At 40.1% G+C, this 27,573-nt stretch overlaps 1 protein-coding gene across 1 annotated transcript in view; it reads right to left on the bottom strand.

The window, feature by feature from the left end:
• Window positions 1–27,229, bottom strand: part of ZNF704 (zinc finger protein 704) — a 243,044-nt gene extending 215,815 nt beyond the window's left edge. The window contains exon 1 of the mRNA XM_024251403.3: window positions 26,549–27,229. Within this exon, the coding sequence (XP_024107171.2) occupies window positions 26,549–27,052 (504 nt within the window). The 5' untranslated portion in view covers window positions 27,053–27,229. The remainder of the gene's footprint in view (window positions 1–26,548) is intronic.
• Between the last annotated feature and the right edge of the window lie 344 nt (window positions 27,230–27,573).

Consider the following 27,573-nt stretch of genomic DNA (forward strand, 5'->3'; position numbering starts at 1 on the left):
TGGCCAACGTGGTGAAACCCTGTCTCTACTAAAAATATGAAAATTAGCCAAGCGTGGTGATGCATGTCTGTAATCCCAGCTACTCAGGTGGCCGAGGCAGGAGAATCACTTGAACCTGGGAAACAGAGGCTGCAGTGAGCTGAGACTGAGCCACTGTACTCCGGTCTGAGTGACAGAGTGAGACTCCATCTTAAAAATAAAATAAAATATAAAATAAAATAAAATATAGTACCACTTACAGTCACCCCTCAAAAAAGAGAAGTATTTAGATACAAATCTAACAAAGACATATTCAGGATCTATATCCTGAAAATTACAAATTGCTGGTGAAATAAATCAAGGAAGACCTATATTAATTGGGGGACATATTGTGGTAATGGCTCAAGAGTCAACATAGTAAAAATGTCAATTCTCCTAAATTGATTTATAGGTTGGATGTAATTTCTATCAAAATCCCAGCAAGATTTTTGTAGACATAGACAAGCCTGTTCTAAAATGCATATGGAAAGGCACAGGACCTAGAAAAACTAAAACAATTTTGATAAAAACGAATAAAATAAGAAAAGTCACCCATCCCTAAGTTATGGCTTATTATACAGCTACCATAACTCAAGATGGTATGGTACCAGCAGAGCACATCAATGAAACAGAACAGAGGACCTAGAAATAGGCCCACACAAATATCTCCAACTGATTTCTGTCAAAGGTAGAAAGGCAATTCAATGGAGGAAAGAGTGTTTTAACAAACAGTCTGAAGCACTGAACCTCCACAGGCAAAAAACATGAACTTCAGCCTAAACCTCACATGTTCTACAAAAATTAACTCAAAATACATTGTTGGTACAAATGTAAAATGGTACAGCCACTATGGAAAGGACTGTGACATTTTCTTATAAAACTAAACATGCACTTACCATAAGATACAGAAAACAACTGTACTTTTAGGTGTTTATCCAAGAGAAATGAAAACAAGTTTATACAAAAATGTATACATGAATGTTCATCACAGCTTTATTCATAATATCCCCAACCCAAATGTCCTTCAATAGGTGAAAAGGTAAACTGTGGATATTCACAGTAATCAAAAGGAATGAGGTATTGATAGCTGGATGAATCTCAAAGGAATTATGGGTCATGAAAACAGCCAATCTCAAAGGGTTTACTCACTGTGCAATTCCATGTATATAACATTCTCAAAATGACAAAATCATAGAAATGGAAAACAGATTAGTTATCCCAGGGGTTAGGAACGGCGGGGAGGCAAGGAAGGGCTGTGGCTATATAAGAGCAACATGAGGGATCCATGTGGCGAACAGTTCTGTGTCTACAATGATGGGGGTCACATGACTCCACACATGATAATATTGCACACATGCATAACATGTTCACATGAAACTGGTAAAATCTAAATAAAGTCAGTGGGCTGTATCAATGTCGATTTCCTGGTGGTGATATAGTATGGTTACACAAGATGTTACCATTGAAAGAAACAGGTGAAGGATGAACAGGATCCTTCTGTATTATTTCTTACAATTGCAGGTGAATTTATAATCATCTTTTAAAGTTTTAAAACCTAGACTGGGTGAGGTGGTTCATGCCTGTAATCCCAGCATTTTGGGAGGCCAAGGTGGGTGGATCCCTTCAGCCCAGGAGTTCGAGACCAACCTGACCAACATGGTGAAACCCCATCTTTACAAAAAATACAAAAAATCAGCCAGGTGTGGTAGTGTGTGTCAGTAGTCCCAGCTACTCACCACTGCACTCCAGCCTGGGTGATGGAGTGAGACCCTGTCTCAAAAAAAAAGTTTTAAAAACTAAAAGAAAAGGTTAAAAAAAAGATAGATATGTATTCAAATTACCCCCTTTTTACAGGTGAATCAATAAAGGCACAAGTAGTAAAAGAACTTGCTTGAGATTATACTATTAGTTAAGAGATAGTTAAAAAATAAGACTCAGGCCTCTGAATTTTCCACTATGCCACACTCCTTAAAATAAAATACTAAAATAAGCCATCACTACTAATAAGCCATCACTAAGCCTCAGTATGAGTTCCATCTCATACTGAGGGATTAAAAAGATAGATACCTTTAAGCAGCTAAAAATCTAGTTGAGGATACATGGAATAAATATTAAGGGAAGAGGTGAGTAGTAAAGTTAGGTATTACATGGTTCTATCTTAAATATAATAAGAACTCAGTGAAAAACGCATAGACTTATGTTTGTCACCAAATTCTACTGCAACATCTCAACAAATCCAAGGCAAATAAACTTCATTTATTACAGAATACCTGTAAGAAAGGGACCTCTTATCCAGATGCACAGACTTATCCCCAAATATCATCTATGCTTAAGATACCATATTATGGGTGGTAGGTTGACCACCAAGGGAAATGTATAGTTAATGATTACCAGATCCTACTATGTTACCTTTCCCCACCCTCCTCATGGCAAGCACAGCAACAGAAAACATCCCAGAAAGTACAGGTCCTTTTCTTCACAGAAATAAACCACACACAACAAATCTATGCCATCAGAGGTGGAATTTATTTCCCACAGACTCTAGATTTAAATTTATTACCTCTGCAATCCATGGCTCAAAGGTGACAAAGGCATTGCTATAATACTCAGTTCTAGCTTAATAGTATAAACTTGGCAACCAAACACTGTAAAAGGATTGGAAAGTGGTGTTCTTTCTACACATCGGGCTGACTCAATTTGCAAGAGAGTGAGTTCCAGTAAGAAAGAATATCATTTGGATTCTGGCAAGGATGATGGATTTTCAGGCTCTGTTTACCTGACTCTGAAGATGATGAGGTTTTAAGATCTGAGGATGAAGATGAAAGGTTTTATGATAGTTTTTTACATTTGGGAATAGCTTTTTACATTAGGAGCTAGTTTTTTACACTTATATAGCTTAAATATTTGCTGAAATGTGTTTTTACTGGAATTCAATTTTTCTGTTGCTGTCAATAAAATATTTGCTTTTACTGCACTATGTGCATAACACTGAGATTCCATTAAATTTGTTTTGTTATGCTTTCTATCAGTTTTTCTAAAATATTTTATTGTATTCATATGTAATGGTAACTTTTTAGGATTTCACACAAATTTATTATAACGTTGCTGGGTTTACACTTTTATTTATATTTACTTTTCCTACATGTACTGGATAGAAATTCACTCCTGAAAGTCATTTTATATTATGGTTCATTTTTAAAATTACCCATTATTTGTTTTATGTTACATGCTTGGTATGGAATTAAATTTACCAGAAACTTGTCTTTTTTTGTCCGTTATTTTTCTCTAATGTAGAAATGTAACTGTTCATTTTTTTTCAGAATGAATCGACTATTATAATCTTTCTGCAGCTTCTTCTTTTCTTATATGAACTCCATTTTAAAATCTCATTCATAATACATGCATGAGATAAAAAGTACTTAATTTCCCCCCAAAAAAAACTTTCATATAAAAGTGAAATGCATCTTATATGACGGCATGACACTGGCATGGAGTGTTGCTGGCAGAGACAAGGCTGATGGGGTTCTGGCACTAACACCAGGCTCCACCCCAGCCATCATCCCATCCTTCCACCCTCCTTCCTGTTCCTTGGTCTGTGCACTCGCTATATGCTTTTTGTTGTTTTATTTTGCTTTTTGCCCAGAATGCCATTCACCTCATTCTCCACTTTATAATCTCTCTTTCAGTCTTTAAACTTAGCTCTAATATCATTTACTCCAAAGCCTTTGCAGACTCTCCTAAGTAGTGACCTTTCCCTTTTTATGTTCCCAGAACACTTTTGAGCTCATTACTACAGAACTCATAAGGCTATACTGCAAATACGTGCATATGTGTTTGTTTCCCTTGCTTGACTGAAACACCTCACGTCGGAACCATGGGAAATTGCCTAACATGAAGCAGGTGACAAACTGAGCAGGCTTGATTCCTGATCATCCTAGCCATCAGCCTTCTGGGCTGGACCATCACAGTTGCACATTGCTTAACAATGGGGATACCTTCTGAGAAATAAATAATTAAACAATTTTGTTTTGTGATGATAGAGTATGCTCACACAATACTAGAAGGTAGAGCTTACTACACACTTAGGCTATATGGTATAGCCCATTGCTCCTAAGCTACAAACTTGTACGCATGTTACTGCTTTGAATACTGTAGACAATGGTAACACAGTGGTAAGAAATACAGTGTTTGTGGCAATTCCTCAGGGAACTAGAACTAGAAATACCATTTGACCCAGCCATCCCATTACTGAGTATATACCCAAAGGATTATAAATCATGCTGCTATAAAGACACACGCACATGTATGTTTATAGCGGCACTATTCACAACAGCAAAGACTTGGAACCAACCTAAATGTCCAACCACGATAGACTGGATTAAGAAAATGTGGCACATATACACCATCGAATACTATGCAGCTATAAAAAATGATGAGTTCATGTCCTTTGTGGGGACATGGATGAAACTGGAAATTATCGCATTCTCAGCAAACTATCCCAAGGACAAAAAACCAAACACTGCATGTTCTCACTCACAGGTGGGAATTGAACAATGAGAACACATGGACACAGGAAGGAGAACATCACACACCGGGGACTGTTGTGGCGTGGGGGGAGGGGGGAGGGATAGCATTAGGAGATATACCTAATGCTAAATGACGAGTTAATGGGTGCAGCACACCAACATGGCACATGTATACATATGTAACAAACCTGCACGTTGTGCACATGTACCCTAAAACTTAAAGTATAATAATAAAAAAATTAAAAAAAATACAGTGTTATAATCTTATGAGACCAGCTTTGTACACACAGTCCATTACTGGCCAAAACATTGTTATGTGGTTCCTGACTGCAGTTTTTGAAAAATAGGGGCACATCTATTCTCATGGTTTAAGGAAAAGGCATGAGCCAACAAAAAAGACTAGACATCATTTTTCTTTTTTCCAGCTCATCCAGGCATGACCTCTCAGGACTCCCATTTAAAGAGTAAGGACTGAGAAAAAAAAAGTCTGTGTTCCTTTAGCCATACAAAGGGTGGAATGAACTTTTCTGGTAAGTGAATCTAGAGGGTAATCCCACTCACAGAGCAACAGCTAAGAAAGGAATCCAGTGCCCCCAGCCAGTAGGGACCCCTTGAAAAACACACTCTATGTTAAATGTTCAACATACTTTGCACACTAAGGCTAGAATATCATCTCTTGGACCTTTAAAATCTGCACTGAAAAGGAAGGGCAGGAATGCAATATTGGGCTTTCCTGGCAAGAACCCTAAAATAACTATCAGGAATGAATGAAATAATTTGGGGATGTGCTTCCACATTTTCATACTTATGGTAAAAATAACAGTACAGTAATCCCATCAATATTAGTATATACATGCCACATCAATCAATTTTTAATAAAAGAAGTTTCTACCCTTTTTGACTGATAAACTTTAATAATTTCTGTTGCAGATTTCTCTAAAATGTATTAGTTGCTTTCTTGCCTATTGAACAGAATGAACTTTTCTTGATGGTACAAAGTCACCATTGTGGAAATGTTGTAATTAAATTATAACACAGAGTAATATGTCCTCAAAAGCTACTTGCTACCACTTTACATAGACTCCTAATGTTATAATTTCTTATTTTACAAGCCCACTTGTACAGTGTTTTAACATCAGTTTCACGCTTGCTGCTCATAGGACATTGTCTGGTAGTAGAGGATTGCCCTCTTCCTGCTAATTCCCAAGTTTTCATTTGTTGTGCATCAAGAAAACACATAACCACATTTGCTAGGACTGCATCTTAAGTAGGAGTGAGTGGGCAATAGATTTATGTTTCTAACTGAATTCAGAACTCCTAGAAAGAAATAATAATATTTATCTTTTAGCCCCTCAAAGTGCCTAGCATGGTGTTTTGCATACCATACCATTAAATAATGTTTTCTGATGTAAATTAAGCAAGTATATGAGCTGTATTTTTACATCTATTTTGGCCACTCAAGCATTGTTAGGTTGCTTGCTTTGTTTTAAGGTAGGTCACCAATAATCGTTTGCTAGATGAGGGATTGCTCTATAAATGACATCATTCTTGTGGTCTGCTAGGACATACACAGAAAGAATCTGTGAAAGGTGCATTGGCTCACACCTATAATCCCAACACGTTGGGAGGCTGAGGCAGGAGGATCACTTGAGCCCAGGAGTTCGATACCAGCCCAGACAACACAGAAAGACTCTCTCTATTAAACAAAGACAAAAATTAGCTGGGCATGGTGGTGTGTTCCTGTAATCCCACTACCTGGGAGGCTGAGGTGGTGCGAGGGCCGCTTGGGCCCAGGAGGTCAAAGGTGCAGTGAGCCACATTTGCACCACTGCACTCCAGCCTGGGCTACAGAGCAAGATACCATCTCTAAAAACAACAATCTATGAAAAATGAGTTAAATTCCAGATGATTATTAGTTCCTTCTTTTTTCTTTCCAGGACTTTAAAATGTTCTACAAGTATTGCTTCTATAATAAGAAAAAGTTACATAAAACCCAAGATTATTTTAGCAGTTCTGTGGAAAACAGACTTAAATGAGGAGGCAATGGAGGAAAAAAAAATAAAAAAAAAAATGACGACGAAACTATAGAAATCAAGAAAGTTATTATTGGAAAAGAAAAAAAACAGTAGAAAGAACAAACAGGACTTGGTAATAGACGAAACACAGGAAGAAAGGTGACAGAGGAAAATCATCAGAGAGTGTCTGTATAATGACATGCTTGTTCTTTCATTTTCTATTCATTGAAACATTTATCAAGTGCTTACTCCTAAACAAATATTTTTATCGAGTACTGGTACCACTAATGATGAGGGAGAAAATGAGAAGCAATGGGTGTTTGCTGGGGAAGGAAGGGCAATGCTGATGGCCTGGAAGTCACTGGGAAACAAAAGGTGTGTCACGAGGTTAACAGGAGTAAACAAAAGACCAAAGCAAGAATGAGTCATAAAGGAAGATATCAACACAAAAATCTACTAATACGTTGCAGATAAGATAAAGACAGTACAAAATTAGAAAGAAAGGATGCAAAGTTATTTATTAAAGTCATCTTGAACTACTCATTTACCCTCTCTGGCCACCGCTGCCTTGTGATTGAATTGAAATAATAATGACTGTGAGGATTATAGGAAATACACAAGATACTGTGTATGAAATGATGGTAAACAGCGTTAAGGCACTGTAAAAACACAAGACATAATCAATGCTTTGCTGTCGTGATGTCCAAGGATAAAAAAGGACAAAAGCATTCATTTCCATTACATGTTAACCCTTAAAAGTAAAGCTTCTCTCTCTAGTGATATGTTCCAGTTCTATATTTTTCTCCATTTCTCCTCAGTGCCTTCCTGTCAATTTTATCAACTTTTTTAAAAAAGACACACCAAAAATACTCAGCAAGGCAAAGATTAGAGGGACTGCTTGAGCTGGGATCTCCTTTCCAACTCACTGGGCACTGTACTGCAAAAGAATATAATTAGAAGAACTTGCCTAACTGTGACATAGTCTGAAAAACTAATTTTCTAAAAGGCTTGTAAGATAGCAGCATTAAGATGGGATTTCTTTAAGTAGCTACAAATCCATTTCTCTTTATATAAACTAAAATCAGAATATAAGTTTCTACCTGAACCTAGCCACTAAGCTTAAGTTTAAAATTCTACTCCCTTTGCTTAGAACAACAGAAACAAAAAAGAGGGGTGGGAGCAGGAGTCAGCAAATTGGAGCTTAGATTGGTTTTGCAAGTTAGCAAATTATTAACTACTGCCAGCTTTCTGCATTTGTCAAATGAAAACTGTAATATGCATTCTGTACTTTCACTACCCTTGCAGTTACCATTTCATATTGTAATTACTTATTTGTTTGACTATTATTTTAAATTTTTTTAAAGTTTTTAAATTTCTGTGGGTACACAGTAGGTGTATATATTTATGGGGTACATGAGATATTTTGATACAGGCATGCAATGTGAAATAAGCACATCATGTAGAATGGGGTATACATCCCCTCAAGCATTTACTCCTCTGAGTTACAAACAATCCATACAGTCTTTAAGTTATTTAAAAATGTACAATTAAGTTATCACATTTGATTATTTCCTCACTAAATTGAATGTTCCAAAAGAACCATGCCTTTCTTGTTCAATAGTATATCCTCTGTACCCAGCAAAGTGTCTGGTACAAAGTAAGCAGTACATGGATACAATGTTTTGATATCCCAAGATAAAAGTGATAGCAGAGGAAATTTATTTGATTATTGATATATGTTCTTATTTGTGTCTTTTGATGAGTAAAAGTGTTTACTTTTGATAAAAGTCTAATTATCAATTTCTTTTCATTTAGAAATATTATTATCTAGTTCTTGTCTAAAAAATCTTTGCTTAAGATATGGAATCAACCTAAATGCCCATCCATGAATGACTGGATAAAGAAAATGTGATACATATACACAGTGGAATACCATTCAGCCATAAAAAAGAATGAGATCCTGTTTCTTGCAGTGACATGGGGGTCATTATCATAAGTGAAACAGGTCAGATACAGAAAGACAAATATCACATGTTCTCACTTATAAGTGAGAGCTAAATAATGTGTACACATGGACGCAGAGTATGGAATGATACACAACAGTAACAGGGAAGGGTAATGGGGTAAGGGTAATCCTCTTAAGGTGGATGATGAGAGATTACTTAATGGATACAATGTACGTTATTTAGGTGATGGATAACTAACATAAAAGTTCTGACTTCACCACTATACAATCTATGGATGTAACAAAATTACAATTGTACCCCCATACATTTACACAAATAAAAAAATAAAAAATAAAATAATGATCATAGCAGAGAAGTTCAACCTCCTAAGGTAACTAAGACCATAGTGAAACAAACTTCATTCACTTGGTCTCTGAAAATACCAGTTTTGTGTTTTTATTGTCTATTTGCTTCAAAGAAATGTTCTCTCATTTGGTCAGAGTTCAGAGTTACATCTAATGCCTGTTCAGTTCTTTTGAGACAGGGTCTCACTTTGTCACCTGGGCTGGAGTGCAGTCGCGTGACCATAGCTCACTGAAGCCTTGAACTCCTAGTGTCAAGTGATCCTCACACCTCAGCCTCTTGAGTAGCTGGGACTATAGGCACATGCTGCTGTGCTCAGCCAATTCTTTGTATTTTTTGTAGAGAAAGGGTCTTGCTTGGTTGCCGGGGCTGGTCTTGGACTCCTGGCTTCAAGCAATCCTCCTGCCTCAGCCTCCCAAAGTGCCAGGATTATAGCTATGAGCCACAGTGCCCGGCCCCTGTTCAATTCTTGATAAACACTGCAATTACTTCAGAAGAATAACATGTATCTGCCTCTCAATTGACTTGATTTTTTTTGTTTGTTTAAAGGAAAATGCTAAAATGAAGACCTACAAATTAAAACTATTTGAAATTTAAAAATTAATTTAATTAATCCTTGCCTATCCCAAAGTTACAAAGATATTCTCCTCTGTTTCTTCAAGAAGCTCTGTAAGTTTTAGCTTTTACATTTATATCTATGATCCATTTTTAAATAATTTTTTTGTGTATGGTGCAAGGTAGAGGTAATTGAGGGTTTGTTTGTTTTTTTTCTTCCTTCCAGATGAATAGTCTTTCCAGGACTGTTAGTTGAAAAGATTTTTAATTTCTTTGGTGCCTTTGTCAAACCATTTCTGTTGGGTCTATTTTGGGGTTATTACACGAATACATCTGTCTATCTTGTAGCAACAGTAGCACACTGTTAGGATTACTCTCACTTTATAGTAAGTTCTGAAATCAAGTAGATTAAGTCTTCCAATTTTGGTCTTGCTTTTCAAAATTGTTTAGATTATTGTAGTTATTTTGCATTTCCGTATACATTTGAGATTAGCTTGTCAATTTCTTACTAAAAATTTTGCTGAGATTTTAATTGGGATTGTGCTGAATCTTTTAATCAATTTGTGGAGAACTGACATCTTAACCATATTAAGTTTCTAAATGAACATAGTATATCAATTCATTTATTTAGGTCTTTGCTCTCTCTCATCAATGTTTTACAGATTTCACACACCTTTTTTGTACATTTTTCATTAATTGTATCCTTGTTTAGTTTTTGATGCTACTGTAAATGATATTTGAAATCTCATTTTAGTAGTTTTGTTGATTCCTTAGGATTTCTCTGCATATAATATGTCATCTGCAAATAGAAACAGTGGTATTTTCTTTCTTCCTAATATTTATGCCTTTCACTTATTTTTCTTGCCTTATCACACTGGCTAAAACCTCCAAGATGATATTGAATAAAACAGGGCAGACATCCTTGCCTTATTCCTGATATTGGTAGAGGAAATGATCTTTTGCTATTAAATATGAGGTTAATTATAGGATTCCTATATATATACTTTATCAGTTTGGGGAATTTCCATCCAATTTATTGAGTTTTTAAATCATGAATGAGTATTGAACTTTGTCAAATGCTTGTTTATGCATCTATTGAGATAATCATATGGTGTCTCCCTTTCAATCTACTAATACAGTGAATTACACTATTTGATTTTTAGTATTTACACTTTACATTCCTGGGAGAAGAAATGACTTTGATCATAATGTATCATACATTTTATATCACTAGATTTGATTTGCTAATATTTTCTTAAGTGTTTTTGCCTATGTACATGAAAGTTTGCAATGTTATTTGTAATCTCATTGCATGGTTTTAATGTCAAGGCTATGTTGGTCTCATAAAATTTACTGGAAGGATACCATCTTATTTCTTTTTTGCAAAGATTTTTGTAAGATTGGTATTATATCTTCCTTAAGTATTTTATAGATTTCACTGGTAAAGCCATTCTCATCAGGAGTTTTCTATGTACAAAGGTTCTTAATTATAAGTTCCATTTCTTTTATTTTTTTTTTTCCCTCAAATCATGGGATATTTCTTTAACAGATGGTAGGTTATTCAGATAACCTATTACTTCATGTGGTCAGTTTTGTTAACTTCAGTTCTTCAAGGAATTTTCCCATTTCATCCAAGTTTTCAAATTTACAGGCAAAAGTCCCTTACTAACACAAAAGTAATATGTCTGAATTTTCCTTTTAAAATCTATAAGATCTATAGTAATGTCCTTCTTTCATTCCTGAACTGGCAATCTGTGCTTTCTCTTTTTAAAAAAAATCAGTATTGCTAGGAGTTTATCAATTTTATTGACCCTCTAAAAGAATCAGCTTTTGGTTTCACAGATTTTCTCTGCTGTTTGTCTTTTTATTTCCTTCCTCTTCTTTTTCTAACACCTTTGGATGGAAGATCACTGATTAAAGGCTATACATTTCCCTCTAAGCACTGATGTAACTTCCACAAACTTTCATGATGCATTTTCCTTTTCAATCAGTTAAACTATTTTACTAATCACTTGTGATTTCTTCTTTATTCAATGGTTTATTTAGAAGAATATTGATGGGGCTGGGCACGGTGGCTCATGCCTGTAATCCCAGCACTTTGGGAGGCTGAGGCATGCAAATCACTTGAGGTCAGGAGTTCGAGACCAGCCTGACCAACATGGTGAAACCCCCATCTCAACCAAAAATACAAAAATTAGCCAAGCGTGGTGGTGCACACCTGTAATCCCAGCTATTCAGGAGGCTGAGGTCGTGCCACTGTACTCTAGCCTGGGCAACACAGCGAGATTCCGTCTCAAAAAACAAACAAACAAACAAACAAAACAACAACAACAAAAGAAATATAGTGATTGATTTTTAAATATTTGTGAATTTTCTAGTTAAATTTTTATTATTGATTTCTAATTTTATTCCATTGTGGTCAAAGGATATATTCTACGTGATATGATTTCAATTATTTGGAATTTACTGAGACTTGGTGTGCCCCCCAGTATACAGTGTACATTCATATTCATTGTAAAACTGAAAGGAATGCCTATTTTAAAATTGCGCAGTGTAGCATTCTACAAGCATTAACTAGATTAAGCTGTTTGGTGGTGTTATTCAAATATTCTATAATCTTACTTTTTGTTACCAATTCCATCAATAATTGAATGTAACAAAGATATTCAATGATAATTGTGAATTTGTCTATTTCTCTTCTTGATTCTTTGGGCTTTTGCTTCATATATTTTGAAGCTTTCTTATGAGGTACATAAATATTTAGGATTTTTATGTCTTCTTGATAAACTGACTCAACATTGTGGGATATCCTTCTTCATCTCTCATCATAGGTTTTAGGTTCTAAGACAAGATATATTTTCTATGCTAAAGTAAAAAGATGAAACATGAGACCAGACTGCTAGACTCAAAAAGCCACTACTTTGTGAAGTTAATCTACCAGGGGTAGGAAAGGATTGTCCCTGTCTTGTCTCTAATATGACCACTATTGGTACAGGGTGCTAGGAACCATCCTAAGCAATGTGTTGTAACAGTGGGAAAGCAAGTGTTGGAGTAACAGCTGCAGGCCTGCTCCCCTGGGGTTCACTCCCATGCCATGCTGGTCTATGATGATTTTATTTGCTTAGCCTTAACCTGAATGATGGTTCCCACCAGGATGCCAACGACACTAGCCATGTATGAATGATGCTGTTGTGTGAATTCTTTATGTTTCTTAATACAAATATTTTGCTTTTGTATTTCTCAATACATTAACCTGAGAGGCCCTTATTTTTACACTGTGTTCTCAAGGACATGAGCAATCTCAGGGATAAGTCAGCAGCGACTCCAGGTCTGTACGACAGGCAGACTTTCACTCCACAGAATGACTCTGACTGTGCCTCCTTCTACTGGATGATTGGAAATGAGCCTGAACAGAAAAGCAACACAGAGAGGTTAGAAGAGGTCAGGGTTGGTGAAAGGACCAGAATGAAAACAGTGACAATGAGGCTTGCATATATATACATGTATTTAAGAATTTCTGAACCAAACCTTTAATCCTAGGTCATTGGCTCACTTTTCACACAAGAGTCATCCTTCACTGGATAAGGCTAAGGCTACCCTACACGTGCACACACTCGTGCAAAAATCCCGACAGTGTGGGGCAAACAAGATTGTAAGAATGAAACCTCTGTTTTCATCTCATGCTGCTGCGGATGTATGTTTGAAGCACACACACTGGAACCTTAACCTTTCAAACCTCTGTACTTCTGTGTGGCTTTCAGATAAAACTGTAAACAAGAGCTTCTTTGTGGTGCAGGGCCAGCATCTTCTGCTGCAGTAGTGATAACAGAGCCTAGGGAGCTAACAGAGAAAGGAAGATTTGATGGACAACATATGAAATCAGTGTGTACCTACCTCGTTGACCGCTGTCTCTGTGTTGAAATGGGGCAAGTGGAATAGAACACACTGGGTGATGTGTGCCCGACTGTGGGTCCAGTCTTTCCAAAATCATCCCCCTTCTAGCTTTTAGATTTGTCTGAGCCTTGTAGAACTTCACAAGTTGCTGGTTTAGTGACTGCTACATGGTCTAGTTTGTATAACTATAATGTGTTGGTCTTTCTCCTGTTGTTTTAGGGTATTGTTTACCAACATTTTGTATGAAAAAAATACCAAATATTTTCATCAAAAGATTATGCACCACACAAAGGATCTGATTTGTAAGACTGTGTGACCCTTTCCACAAGGTGGACATCTTTACCCACTCTCTCATCATGCTCCTTCCCTTATTTCCTATGTTAGACAAGATCTTCTGTCCCAAAAACTTGACTCCTCTCCTACCTTTAACCAAAATGACAAGATGGGTGTACATACTGAATTCTTGGAGTGACTCCAAATTATAAAAGACTTGCATACAAATATGAATAAATTAGAAGCTCTGTAGCTTTCATTTCCAATCCATACCCCAGTGGTTGAAGTCCATTCCTTATTGTGTTTATGTCAAACACTTTTACTGCTGGATTTGTATGGACCAGGTCTGTTTACTGCTCTCAAATCCTAGAGTAGACAGAAATGAGAGATGGGTGGTGGGGGGGCAGGAGGAAGTCTTCCACTTAGAAACTTGAAGTGGGTGACAAAGAAATGAAAGAAGAATGTCCATCAAATTCACTCAGGGACTCTTCTGCTGGTGCAAAAGATCAATGTCAAAGTAGCCACAAGACTGTCTAGTAGCATGCAGATTGAATGTAATTCAACTCTGTTCACCGCTAGAAACCAAAGCTTTATCTTGAGTTTACAAGAAGAAAGAGTGAGGAAAGAAAATGAGAACTTGTCTTTGTCTTTTATTTCCCCTTATTTCTGAACTGCAGAAGACAACCCCCTTGAGCTTTGATGAGCCCATCACTAGAGTATACTTATTGGATGTTTGATTTTGCTGTACTGGATTCTTCCTTTCCCTTACTTCCTCCAGTGTTTTCTAACACATTAACCCTCTCCTTTCCTCCACTTCTTTTTTTTCCTGAAAAATGCAATGAATGAATAAAGTCTTACTGGCACTGAAAAGTCAAAGCAACTGTGGTTGTATGCTAATGGGTACGGGGTATCTTTCAGGGGTGACACAAGTGTTCCAAACTTAGATTGTGATGATGGCTGCACAACTCTGTGAATATACTAAAGAACACCCAATTGTACACTTTAAGAGTTATACGGTATGTGAATTAAATACAGTAAAACTGTTAAGAGACAGAGACAGAGAAATGCAGCACTGCATTTGAAGTGCTCCAGAGCTCAGTCCCAGTCACCTTCCCTTCTCTACCTGCTGTACCCCTTGGTATGCTCCCTCAATCCCATCACTTAAATATCATCTAGTGGCCCGTGTCTTCTGAATTTCCATCTCCAGCTCCATCTTCTCCACCGAATTCCAGCCTGACACCTCCATTTGGAGGTCTAACAGGTATGTCAAACTTAACATGGTTAAGACAGAGCTTTTGATTCTCCTTTCAATCTGAATCTTTTCCTTCTCCATACAATCCCATCTCAGTAATACACCACCATCCACAAAGTTTACTAAAGTTCAATAAAATAGCCATGTGGTTGAATAGGACAGAAAAAATAACTTTTTTTTTTTTTTTTCCAGACAGAGTTTTTTACTCTTGTCGCCCAGGCTGGAATGCAGTGGTGCGATCTTGGCTCACTGCAACCTCTGCCTCCCGGGTTCAAGCAATTCTCCTGCCTCAGCCTCCCGAGGAGCTGGGATTACAGGCACCCACCACCACATCTGGCTAATTTTTTGTAGAAAAAATGACTTTTTCAAACATCAAACCATTAACTTGTAAATGAACTTAACCAAGATCTTTGAGGTATCTCAATTTAACACATAAAGCTAGGCATAGTTTACAAACAATGAAAACTATATCATTTCTATTATAGTTTTAAAAATAAAGATAATTTTTCCAAATAATCATGTGCTAGAGTGCAAGAAAAATTCAAGTGACAGAAATCAACACAGGGAGCTGAGAGGAAGACCTATTTGAATAGAGATCTCTTTTAGATATCTTTTTTGAATCAGAATAAAGAGCAAAAAGGGCTGGGCACAGTGGCTCACATCTGTAATCCCAGCACTCCAGCACTTTGGGAGGTCAAGGCAGGCAGATCACCTGAGGTCGAGAGTTCAAGACCAGCCTGGCCAACATGATGAAACCTCGTCTATACCAAAAAAAAAAAAAAAAAAAAATTAGTCAAATGTGGTGGCACATGCCTGTAATCCCACCTACTTGGGAGGCTGAGGCACAAGAATTGCTTGAACTCAGGAGGCGGAGGTTGCAGTGAGCCGAGATCATACCACTGTACTCCAGCCTGGGCAACAGAGTGAGACTCCGTCTCAAAAAAAAAAAAAAAAAAAAGAAGAATAAGGAGCTAAAAGAATTGTTGTCACTCAGCAGATGACTAAAAGCACATTTTCAGAGCCTCTTGAACACCCACCAGCCACTCATGTAATAAGATATGCAAATAGAGACCTTGCTGTCTTTCTATAAACTCTACCTTGGGTCATGTCAACCCTTCAAATGCCCCCAACCCCCACTGTCACCTCCTCTTTCCCACACTAAGCTACAGTGTTTGTTCAGTGTTTACATAGGCTCAGTTGTCCATTTCCCCCCCTTTTCTGATAATTTTTACTGTGACTAATATATGATAAAACAAGACTACATTTTTTCAAATAGGTACTCTTCAGATATTTATTTTTATAAATTCTAAGATCCCCTTTCTAATATTTCCACTTTTCCTAATATTTTGTTACATTAGTTTTGAGTTAGAAGTCTATGAACCTGATAATCAAAACATTTTCAAAAACTTGCAAAAAATTGTTAAAAATTAAAAATTAGTTTCTGTAAGCACTTGCAGCTGAGTTGCAAAGCGTCCACAAACTACATGAAAGCATTTATGACAACCTATGAAAACTGTATTTCACATTGTTTTAATTTATAATTTACTCCAAAATATTCTTTCTCCTTAAATTTCCATTGCTGCTTAGGCACCAATTCCAATTATTTAAAAAAATCTGCTAGTCCCCAAATGTTTTCTGAAATGTTTGACAAATATCTGTCATTTGTTATAAAATTCTTCATATATATTTTTCAACAGAAACTTCTATTCTTCTCTGAGGCTTATTTTACACATCTATAAAATGGGGATAATAATATCCACTTCTCAAGGTTATCAAGAAGATCAAGTAAGGTTGGTTATGAGGGCCTTCTATTAGTTACAATGCACTAAATATTGGGTAATATGGAAATAAACGTTGAACAATATCCAATTAAGAGTTATTATACATGGTATCAGCATTCACAAGTGCTTAATCCCTTTACTTGTAATAGCAATAGTGTTGACAGAAAATGTATCAGTCCTAGAATCCTGGTATGTTCTTTTTGTATGTTCTTTTCATTGAGACTCTCCTGATATTTTCAATCTTTTTTTCTTAGAGAATGTAAAACACATTATTAAATACACTTTCCTGGATATAAACACCTTGTGAATTTCTTCTCCCTTGGCACTTTTAAATTCTGTTACAACAACACTTCCCACACCCTCCTGTCTTCCACACTAGACCCATCGTGGGTACTGATTTATTGAGAAAGGTAGTGTTCTCTACCAGTTTTTAAATTTCACACACAAGAATGGTATTCACAGATACACAAGTGAAAATTTACCACAGGAAATACTCCCTTTTTTAGAAACTCAATACTGAAGAGTTATCAGCTTTATGAGGAAAAATATGTCAAAGCTTATATGACCCACTACAACACTTTAACTCTCCCTTGTGCTTGTGAAATTCACTTGACAACTTATTTCTTTAATTATGCAGTTTTAGTTATTTATCTCAAGGTATAAGACACTCAGTCCATGCCTTTCCCACCAAGAAAATAAATTATAAACCAATATTTCCCAAAATGTATCCCAAAGGAAAGATGCTCTAGAAAAAAAGTCCGACAAATATGTAAACATCACAACCTATATTCACCCTCTTAGAAACTCAAAATGGCCCTTGGCATATATAGTCAGTAACTTTTATATATATATGTGTGTGTTATATTACTCTTCCAATTTCCTCTATGTTTGAAATATTTTATAAAATAAAAAAAATTGTATCTCTACTTTTAAGTGGAATTTCCCAAAGTCAATTAATTACCATGCCCTTTTCTCCATGTCTAGACATCTCCCTAACAGTGGGAGCAAGCAGATATGCGTTTAGAGGTACACTTTGGGCCACCCATTTCCATCTACCCAAAAAAACAAAGAATGACTTCTCCACCAAGCAAGATTACAAGTCTGAGACACCAACGCACAGGAGAGTGGGAAGGGCAAACCCATGCCTCGGAGATTCCAGCCACATGCAAATTAGAGGTAGAAGGTGACATCACTTTATTTCCATAGCAGCTTTAAGAAATATATTCAATGTGTGTGGTAAGCCTCTTCCAACCTACCCTTTTGGATAATAGCCAGGTTTCTCCAATATAACAGCTATAGATCTGAACAAACTGATGAACATAAGAGATAGGATGTCTCTGTCCTCTTTGCACAAGTAGATAAATGACTCACAGCTTCCTGAGCTGAAAGGGAAGATTAAAGCTCACCACATATTATGATGGAACACCACAGGGTTCAGATGAACGGAGTCACTTCAGGAAGCAACTCTCTGAAATGCCTTGGTAGCATTAACAAGGAGGTTGTAACAGTCAAAATAACTGCAGGATTTTTGATCCTTGAGCACAGTTTTACAAATGTTTCCTTTCTGAATCCCAAAACAAAATAAATTGCCATCCATGTCTAATTTCAGGAGGTCTCTGGGCCATATTAAAAAAATGATAGCCAACGATGGAATCATATTATCTCAATTTTACAGATAACATGAAAGCGTAGAGACAGTAAGTAACGATGTAGCCATGCAACAAGTGAGTGGAGAAGCTAGAATTTGAACCCAGAGCCTGCGCCACATCACTTCTTGATCTACAGAGAAGTAACAGTTGGGTGGGGGCAGCTGGGAGGATAATCTCCTTTGACTTAGCCTGTTCTCTCCCATCTCACTGATGCGCCAACAATGAAGGTCACATTTATGAACTAAAATTATCCTTTCTGCAGGTTTATCAGATGGTATTTCAGGGTATACAACCTTTTAAAACACTGGGTTTAATTTAAAATGTTGGAGCGCTTTTGACATTCACTTATTTCAACTAGCCATGTACAATTAGTCTGAATCGAGGAGATATGACTTTCATTTAACCTTCCATTATGACAAGAACATATGTAAAGCAAACATTTTCACTGGTGACCGTCATATATGGCACAGAGACCTCCATGGAGCAGTGCCCAGGCAACACCCTACTACTTCTTTGCTCCTCAGGGCTCCATGGTGTTCTGCAACATGAACGAAGCCTCCTTGTGTGTTACTGCAAAGTTCTGACTTTCAAGGAGAGTCTGAACATTACAGACTCTCCTTGAAAACTCAAGTCAAGCTTGTCTCCTACATATAAATTGTAACTCTAGATTTTTCCAAAACTGTATCTTCAATGAAGTGTAAGACTTTAATCATTCTAATTCTATGAACACATATTTCAGTTACATTCTGTTCCATTTCATCTAGTAAATAAGGGCAACTAGAGTTATTTGCCAAATTCAGTGATCTAAACTCATCTTTTAACCAGCTATTCAGGAATCACCTCCTGGCCAAGCCGCAGAATCTTCTTCATATGGATTACTTGGTTACAGTTGCTTTAAAGGTATATTTCAGATTACATCTCAAATTGCGGTAGCTAAGAAAAGGCTTTGGGCAGATCTAATCTTGATCTCATTAGGGATAAAGAGGAAAAGCGACTTCATACCTCTTTACAGACAACTTGGCAGGAATGTGTTAGAATGTGGGCTCCCTGAAAGCGGAAGAAGGCCTATTTACTGTTGTATCCTGTGTGTATAGCAGGAACCTGGTAAACAGTGGGGCTCAATAAATATCTCCTAACAGAGGGAATGAGCAGAAACATGGACCTTACACCCAAAGAAAATCATCCTTATTTCAACAACATAGATTTGGCTGGTTATGAGGGTCTTGAAGTATTCACAAATATTTCAGAAAGCCTAAGGGAAATCATGCATTTACCTTAAGATAAGATGGCACAGGGCAACTAAAAGTCAAGTTTGCTCGACTTCTGCAAACATATCAAGTCATTGTAACAAGGCTGATTGTTTCAGGCACATCAGAAGTTTGGATGTTATACAATGACATGGGGAGGGAAAGGCTCCCTTACTCCTCTAAGCCCCTCTTGAGGGAAGGGATACATTAATCTAACTGGGACAGATTTACTAATTTTAGAAGGTCAAACTCACATAGAGCTGTGGCTCTCTCAGGCTGTGTTAGATGGGGTATCACTATGTTGCCCAGGCTGGCCTTGAACTCCTGGGCTTAAAGCTTCCAAGCAGCTAGGATTACAGGTGCACCAGGCCTGGCTTGGCTCCTCCCTACTAGGAGGCAGGGGGTAAGCAGATTCAGGGTAGGGCTTGACTTCTTGCTCTTTCTCTTTTCTCTAATGCTTGTGTTATGGGGCTGTCCATGGTCAACCAGTAGTAAAATGCTGGTGAAGGAGAAGAGGCTCTAACAGTTGACTGGTAATGACACCTTCTAGGCAAGTTTACTATCAACACCACACCAGGGACTATGGGCACTCACTTCCCAATGAAATGGGGCTCTTTTCTCATCTGTTAACCTCTGTGTATACGTGTCCTTTGGAAAGCTCACAGGGAGCGGGGACTGGCCCAGGCAGGATTCAGAGGGTTCCATCCATCACACCACAGCCACATGTAAGTCCACCTCTAGCTGAGGTACTTTACAAAAGACAAGTATTCCAAAAATAGAAGTTGATAAGCAGTAAGTAGTAGACCACTTCAGAAAACTGTGGATTTTCAACCCACAACTCTAAAGGAGTGAGCTGTAGATCATTCCTGAGCATAAGAAACCAACCCAGAAGTGAGGACAATAAATTGGGGCTGGCAGACCAGGGCACAAATCATGGCAGAGCAAACTTGCTAGCAGCCCCAGATGGACCAGGCATACCACCCTGCATAGTCAGTGCCCTCGGTGGTCAAATGAAAGTACTGGATTACTAGATAATATCTGTTTGCCTTCCAGCTCCAGCAGTCTACGATTCAATGAATGACAACTTTGTCTGGTATCTTAAGCATATGCCTTTTGCTCGAGCCAACACAGACCATTTGCAAGACACATACTTGTTAGCAAATTGGAATTCAGTGTTTGCTGCACAGTTCCTGCCAAAGGCTTCTTAAAGTCATCTGATATTCAAGAGATAGTCTAATAGATGTGTTAACCATCCCTGAAGAACTGGCACAGAGGAAGCAGATTCCATTCAATTAATATTTACTGAGCACTGAAAGTGGGAACTTTAACATACATTATCTCATTTAAAAGCCTTTCTTCTGCAGTTTTTCAATAGTTAAAATCTTGGTAGGCTTCTAGCAGTCTTTTGTGTCCAAGCTTTTCATAAGTCTATTACACTAGCAAATTATCAAACCCTCTAGATTCTTGTGTTCTTATCCCTAAACTGTTGCCCAGGATTGCAGAGCACAGCCCTGTGCTTGTTATCTCAGTCTCGCTACTGTTTTCCCTTCACTGAGTAACAACTTATTGTATCCTTCTTATGTTTGGCAGTGCCTTTGTTTTTTGTCTGTGTGTTGTCTGTTTGTTTCTTTTCTGGTTTTTTGGTAGTGTTCCTTGGTAGGGGCCCAGGGGTTAGCTGGTGGTAGGCAGGGGAGTAGGGAGGGGTTTGTGTGTTCAGGACTGTTACCACTGCAGATAAATGCTTAAGCTTCTTTTGATCAGAAATTGAAAACCATGTAATACAAAGTTTCTCTTATCTCATTTAAAGCCCACATAAGTATCCATTAGAGTAATCAAGCAACAAATCTCAGATACTTAGTAGCATCTATCTCTCTGTTTCCTCAGCCCTCTCAAATCTTCCTGGAAATAAATGGGCACATAAATCCCAATACATATAGAAAGATGCCAGTTCAGTGATTAAAAGCACAGGCTATGGATGTAAGCCCATGCTCCCCACTTGTGGCCACATACTGGAGTGTGATATTTCACCTCAAGTCAGCATCATCAGATGGAGAATGGGAGCCATACTGATTCCGAAGTCATAAATTTTCGTAAGATCCTCCTTCATATAAAGCATTTAGTAAAGTTCCTGTCTCACAAATACCCAACAAATATTTGTTTGAATTAATATTATTGCAGAGCCCAAATTGTCGTGGATTTCATTCCCATTCTTTTATTGATTTTTTTGGCTTACCTTTGTTTTCTCCAACCCACTGACACATGATTTTTCTGCCTTCCCTCACTCCCTCCTGCCCTCACTTTTCTTATATCACTCAGTCTATCATCATACACTCGCCAACTCTCTCAACAATAATTCCATCTCTTTCTTTCTATTGCTCACCCATCAGGCTAAACCCCACCTCTGCTGAATCCAGTCCTTCACTTTCTCTACAAGAGGCAATGCCGTGTAATGCATGTGGGTGCTACCTCTGGGGTTTGACTGTGCAGGGTTCAAACCCCTGCTCTGATGCCTAACAGCTTTTTATCTTTAAATAAGTTGCTCATCCCTTCTGTAGAATGAAGTTGATAACAATAATGCCTGACTCAAGGACATGTAATGAAATTTAAATGAGACTATACACTAGGATTTGTGCTGGCCCTGATAAGCACTCAATAAATTTAGCTGGGATTATTTTTATTATATTACTCTATGCATAAGGCCATGGAATAAAGTTGGGAAAATCACATACCCAGACAGACTACTTGAACTATAAATGTGGAATCACAAACCTCAGTTGCGTCCTTGATACTGTCCGGCAATTCTATTCATCTCCCTAGTACATTTGCTCTCAATGCCTTCAGCTCTTACTTCAAACCTCCCTCACCCTCAGCTGATGACCTTCCTTTCTGCTACATAGAGAAAACAGAAGCCATCAGAAAACTACTGTCATCTGATCATCACCCAATATAGAAAATATACCCAAATCTGGACTCATGTTCTCCATCTTCTCTCCAATCTAATGGAGGAAGATTCCCAAAGGCCAGCCCTTTACTTGGGTTTCAGGTTCCCTCCCTAAGGCTTTCCAAGGACTTTCCTCCTGTAGTTTTTTCTCTTTTCTCTACATCTTTGGTTCCTCCCTAAATGACCCCTCAATGATCCTCACCACCTGGTGTTTATAACCTTGTAAAATTCCCTCTCCTTAGGTTGTGGGTGGAACCTGTGACTTACTTCTAACCAACAGAATATGGCCAAGTTGCTGGCCTATTCCTCCTGATTACATTGCATTATGCAAGGCTCCATCTTGCTGGCAGGCAGGCTCTAAGATTCTCCTTGCTGGCTTGATGAAGTAAGAGGCCAAGCTAAGCAGGCCCATGTGACAAAGAACAGCAGTAAGTAGGGAAGGGGCGGGGGAGAGGAGCTCTACAAGCTGAGAACAACTTCCAACCAATAGCCAGCAAGAAGCTAGGACCCTCAGTCCTACAGATGCAAGGGAATGAATTCTGCCAACAATCTATGTAAGCTTACAAGTTAATTATTCCCTGGTCAAGCCTTCAGATGAGAACTCATCCCATGTAGCACCCAGATTGCAGCCTTGTGAGACTCTTCACAGAAAACCTAGTTAAGCTGAGCCTAGACTCCTAACCCACAGAAACTCTAAGAACTGTTTTAAAGCAAAAAAAATTTGTAGTAATTTGTTACACTACACTACAATAGAAAACTAATATCCCCTCTTCCACATAATTCCCATGATGCTCCAGTCATAACACTAGGGTCTACTGTATCTCATCTTTTTAAAAAACCTAGGCCATAGGCCTTCCAGCTATTCCTCCTCCTCTTTGTTCTCCTTTCCAACAAACTTGTCAAAAGAGTTTTTCATGTGTCCCTCTGTCCACACCTCTCATCGGCTGCTCAGCCTACTCCAAGCACATCACTGAAACTTCTCTTGTCAAGGATACTAGTAAGTTCCATCTTATCTAATCCAAATGAACATCTCTCTCTCTCTTTTTTTTATTCTATATCTCAGCAGCATTCAATACAGTTCATTACTCCCCACCCACTTTTTGGAACTATTTCTTCTCTTGGCTTATTGGACTTTAGATTTTCTAGTTTTCCTTCTACTTATTTGGCTGCTGCTTCTCAATAGTGTTTGCTGGCTTCTCCATTTATGCCCAAACTTAAATAGTGCTGTGCCCCACAATCAGGCCCCAGGCTCTCCTCTCTTGGCCCCCTGCACTCCCTTAAAGCCCCCAGGCTTTACATGACATTAACATACTGATGTCGCTCAAATTCCTCCCACTATCCCTGACCTCTCCTATCCATTCCCCATCTCACCACCATCTGCCTAACCACACCCTCCACCTGGTTGTCCAATAGTCATCTCAGACTTCACATGCACAAAACAGAAAACTTGATTTTTGTTCCCTCGGTTTTCCTAATCTTAGTAAATGGTACCTTCAACCAACATTTACATCATGGTCTCATCCTGGATGCCTCCCTTTCCTTCATTACCCATCAACCAACCCATCCACAAGTTCTTGTAGGTTGATCCTCACAATAGATTCTGAATTTGCCAACTCCTGCCAATCTCTAACTCCAAGCTGCCCTCTCCCTCCCTTGGTCTGCGTAGTGACAGCCACCCAACTGGCCTCCCTGCCTCTACTGCTGTGCTCCACACAGCATGGATCTTTTGAAAACTACAAATTACCTTGTAAGACTTTATTGCTTAAAACTTTTCAAAGATTTCACTATCCTTTTAAAGGGCCCACCAGGCTCTCTTTGCAGGCACCTCCCAGCCTCCTTGACATATCTCATACCTACCAAGTTCCAGCCACACTCACCCTTTTCTCCTTTCCACCTCAAGACTTGCAACTGCTACTCCCTCTGCCTGGAAAGACCTTCCCATGCGAAGTGTCTCATATCTCAGGTCAAATGTTCCCTCCTCAGAGAGATCTCACCCACAGTAGCTTTCTCTTCTTCCTTTGAAACTCTAAGATATCATGATTTTCTTCACAGGACACACCATAATCTGAAGTGTTATTCTTGCTTATGCATGTACATCTGCATCTATGTATTTGATTGTTGCTATGATGCCTCTCACTAAATGTGAGCATCAGGAAGGTGTCCACTGCTATGTTCTAGAATAGCTGCTAGCACATAGTAGGTGTTCAATAAATATTTGTTGAATAAATGAATGCATGAATATATGTAAGATGTTAACATTCGTATATGCATTATAATAAAATTATCTAGTGATAGTCCATTAGAAAATCTCTTCAGATACAGTGTCTTTAAAAGAGTAATTTAAAAGATAAACCTCAAATAACTCCAATACTCTGTGTAAATTTCTGAAGTTGTGGGCAAATGAAAGTGTTATAAAATGAAGCCCATTTTGAAAGAATTTAAAGGAAATTTATTTGAAGATGTGAAAAATCTTTATTGATCAAGTGAATTATCATATTCATTATTCTGTTTTTATGGATTTGATTTTTTTCCTATATTAAGCTTGTTTTCATCACAGAGCATAAATTATTATTGTTTCTATCACAAATTGTGCAACCACTATTCAAACCACAAGACACACTTTCAGTATTTCTGGACAAAAATGCTAAGGAGTCACTATTCTTGTTATTCAATGTCACTGACACCATGTGACTTCATTTCAAACCCAGCTATATCCTGTAGCCATACAATGAGGGCTTTTCAATAGACCACGGTAATGAATGTGGTCACGGTTTGGATTTCAACAAGCAGCTGTCAAAAACTATCATCCCAAATGACTACTTGCTGAAAATTTCTCACTCCCAGAGCCGGTACTTCCAGGGTGGCCTAGGAAATAAATTTCTGCCCACATCTACTCTGGGGCTATTCTAATTGCCGATGTTCAACATTTCTTTGGAAATGCAATTTCAAGCTTTGAGGAGCTTTTTTTGGTGAGCCCCCAAAGCTTTTTTTAGTGGTCTCTAACTATTAAGCTCACCTGTTCATGAATTTTTTTTTCTTCCTGAAAAACCAATACCTTCTAAAAACTCTGGTAAAATGTTATTCAGCTGATTTTAAGAACCACTCTTGAGAAAAATCACTCACTCCATTGCTTACCACTTGCTGCCCTCAAAACTTCTTAGCAACATACACCGTGCATGAATCTCAACGTGGTTTGCTTTGTCCAATAGCATGCCTGAAAGCCCAACCAGTCAGTTGTGTAATAATAAACCCCTTATCTCCTGAAGATACACAAACGGAAAAATCTCTCGGCGCTTCAGTGCACAGGGGACTTCGCTAGAATTCTCAGCAGAAACTCACATCCATTTTAAATGCCACCCCCCACCCCCTTTTCCTGGTTTCCTCTTTTTTTCTCATTTGCAATTTTGAGGAGGGAAAAAAACCTCAAACGCTAAATGATGTCGAGTGGAAACACGGGAGGGCGAGGGTCAATGCCAAAAAGTGCTAGCAAAATGCATGTGGAAACCAAGGGCTTGGTTTTTGCTGTACTGGGTTTACCGGTTCTCTCACAAGTGCCTGAGATGGAAACTCATCAACAATTGTTCTTGGTTGGAAGAAGGGGCTGAGAGACTGACAAGAAACACCGCTTTCTGGTTTCAATAAGCTTGAACAGCCCTCAAAATAAGGAGAAGGGGACACTCCTTCCTTGGGGGAGAATAAAATCTCACTCTCCCCTGCCTCACCCGTCCCCACCGGGCACGAACCGGCGCCTCCGGGGTCCCATCACCCAAGTTCCCCACCTCACCGGGGAGAAGCGCCCTTTCCCGGCACCCACACCAAACAACAAACCCGACACGGCCTTTGAGGAAAGGGGGAGCGGCCGCCTGGGAGAGACGCAGGGGCCAGAGGCGCAGGCAAATCAACAGTTCCTCGCGCTGCCCCGCGCGGCCGCCCGCGCCGCCTGACACACCCCTCCCGGCCGGGTCTCTCCCCGGCGCCGCTGACCGGCCTCGGCCAGGCGCCTCGCCCCGAGGCCCGGGCCCGTACCCGGGCCCGTCCCCCTCCCCGCGCCGGCGGGTCCCACGCGCGCCACCGCGCCCAACACGCACCTTCAACGCGCCCCGGGCCGGGCCCTTGGGGACTGCGCGGCCGGGTCCGAGGGGCACGAAACGCTCCTCGCCGTCCTCGTCGTCTTCGTCGCCGTCCACCACCTCGACGACCACCTCCTCGTCCTCCTCTTCCTCGTCGTCATCCTCCTCCTCCGCGCCCCCTCGGGGCTTCTCCTCCACACGCCCGAGCCCCCTCCGCCGCCTGCTCCCGCCCTCCTCGTCCTCGTCTTCCTCCCCTAGAAGCAGCAGCACCGGCGACGAGGCGGCGGCGGCGGCCCCAGTGGCCCGAGGGGGGCCAGTCCCGGCGCTGCGCGGCGGCGGCGGTGGCAGCGGCGGCCTCCAGCTCTCCGGGGCGGGCGCCGGGGCCGGGCCCGGGACAGGGGGCGGGAGCCCGGGTAGGGCGGCTTCCTTGGCGGGCGCAGGCGCCGGCCCGGCCGGCTGCAGCGCGGCGCCCCCCCGGCGGCTGCCCAGGCTGGAGCGCTTGGCTAGACGCCGCGCCTGCATGCCTGAGCGCGGGGTTGCGGGCCGCGGCGCGGGGCCGGAGAGTTTGTCACCTCCTCTTCCTCCTCTGCCTCCGCCGGTGGCCGCTGTGGCCGCAGGGCCGGGGACTCGCGGCCGCAAGGGGCTGCAGGAGCCGCCGGCCAGGACCCGCGGCTGCCACTGGCTGCAGAGGCGCGGGCGCCGCCTTCGCTGGACCGGCCGGCGGGGACGCCGGCGGCCGGCGGCTACGGCGGGGCGGCGCGGCGGCCGCGGGCGGGGGTGGGTGTGAGCGAGCGGCGCGCTGCCGCCTCCGCCGCCGCCGCCGCCCGGGAGCCGCGGGCCGCGCTGCGCTCCATGCGGCCGGCGGCCGAGCCCGCGCGCGCCTCTCCCGGCCGGCTGCGCCCGCGCGCTCCGGGCCTACCGCTGCCGTGCCTCGGCGCGAGCTGTTTGTGTTGTGTGTTTTCCACCACCGCCCCCCTCTCCGCGAGCCATTCCTCACAACCCTCCGGTCCCCCAGCTCAGACAAAACCCGGACTGGATTTTTT

Source organism: Pongo abelii, chromosome 7, assembly GCF_028885655.2.
Source record: "Pongo abelii isolate AG06213 chromosome 7, NHGRI_mPonAbe1-v2.0_pri, whole genome shotgun sequence".
NCBI lineage: Eukaryota > Metazoa > Chordata > Mammalia > Primates > Hominidae > Pongo > Pongo abelii.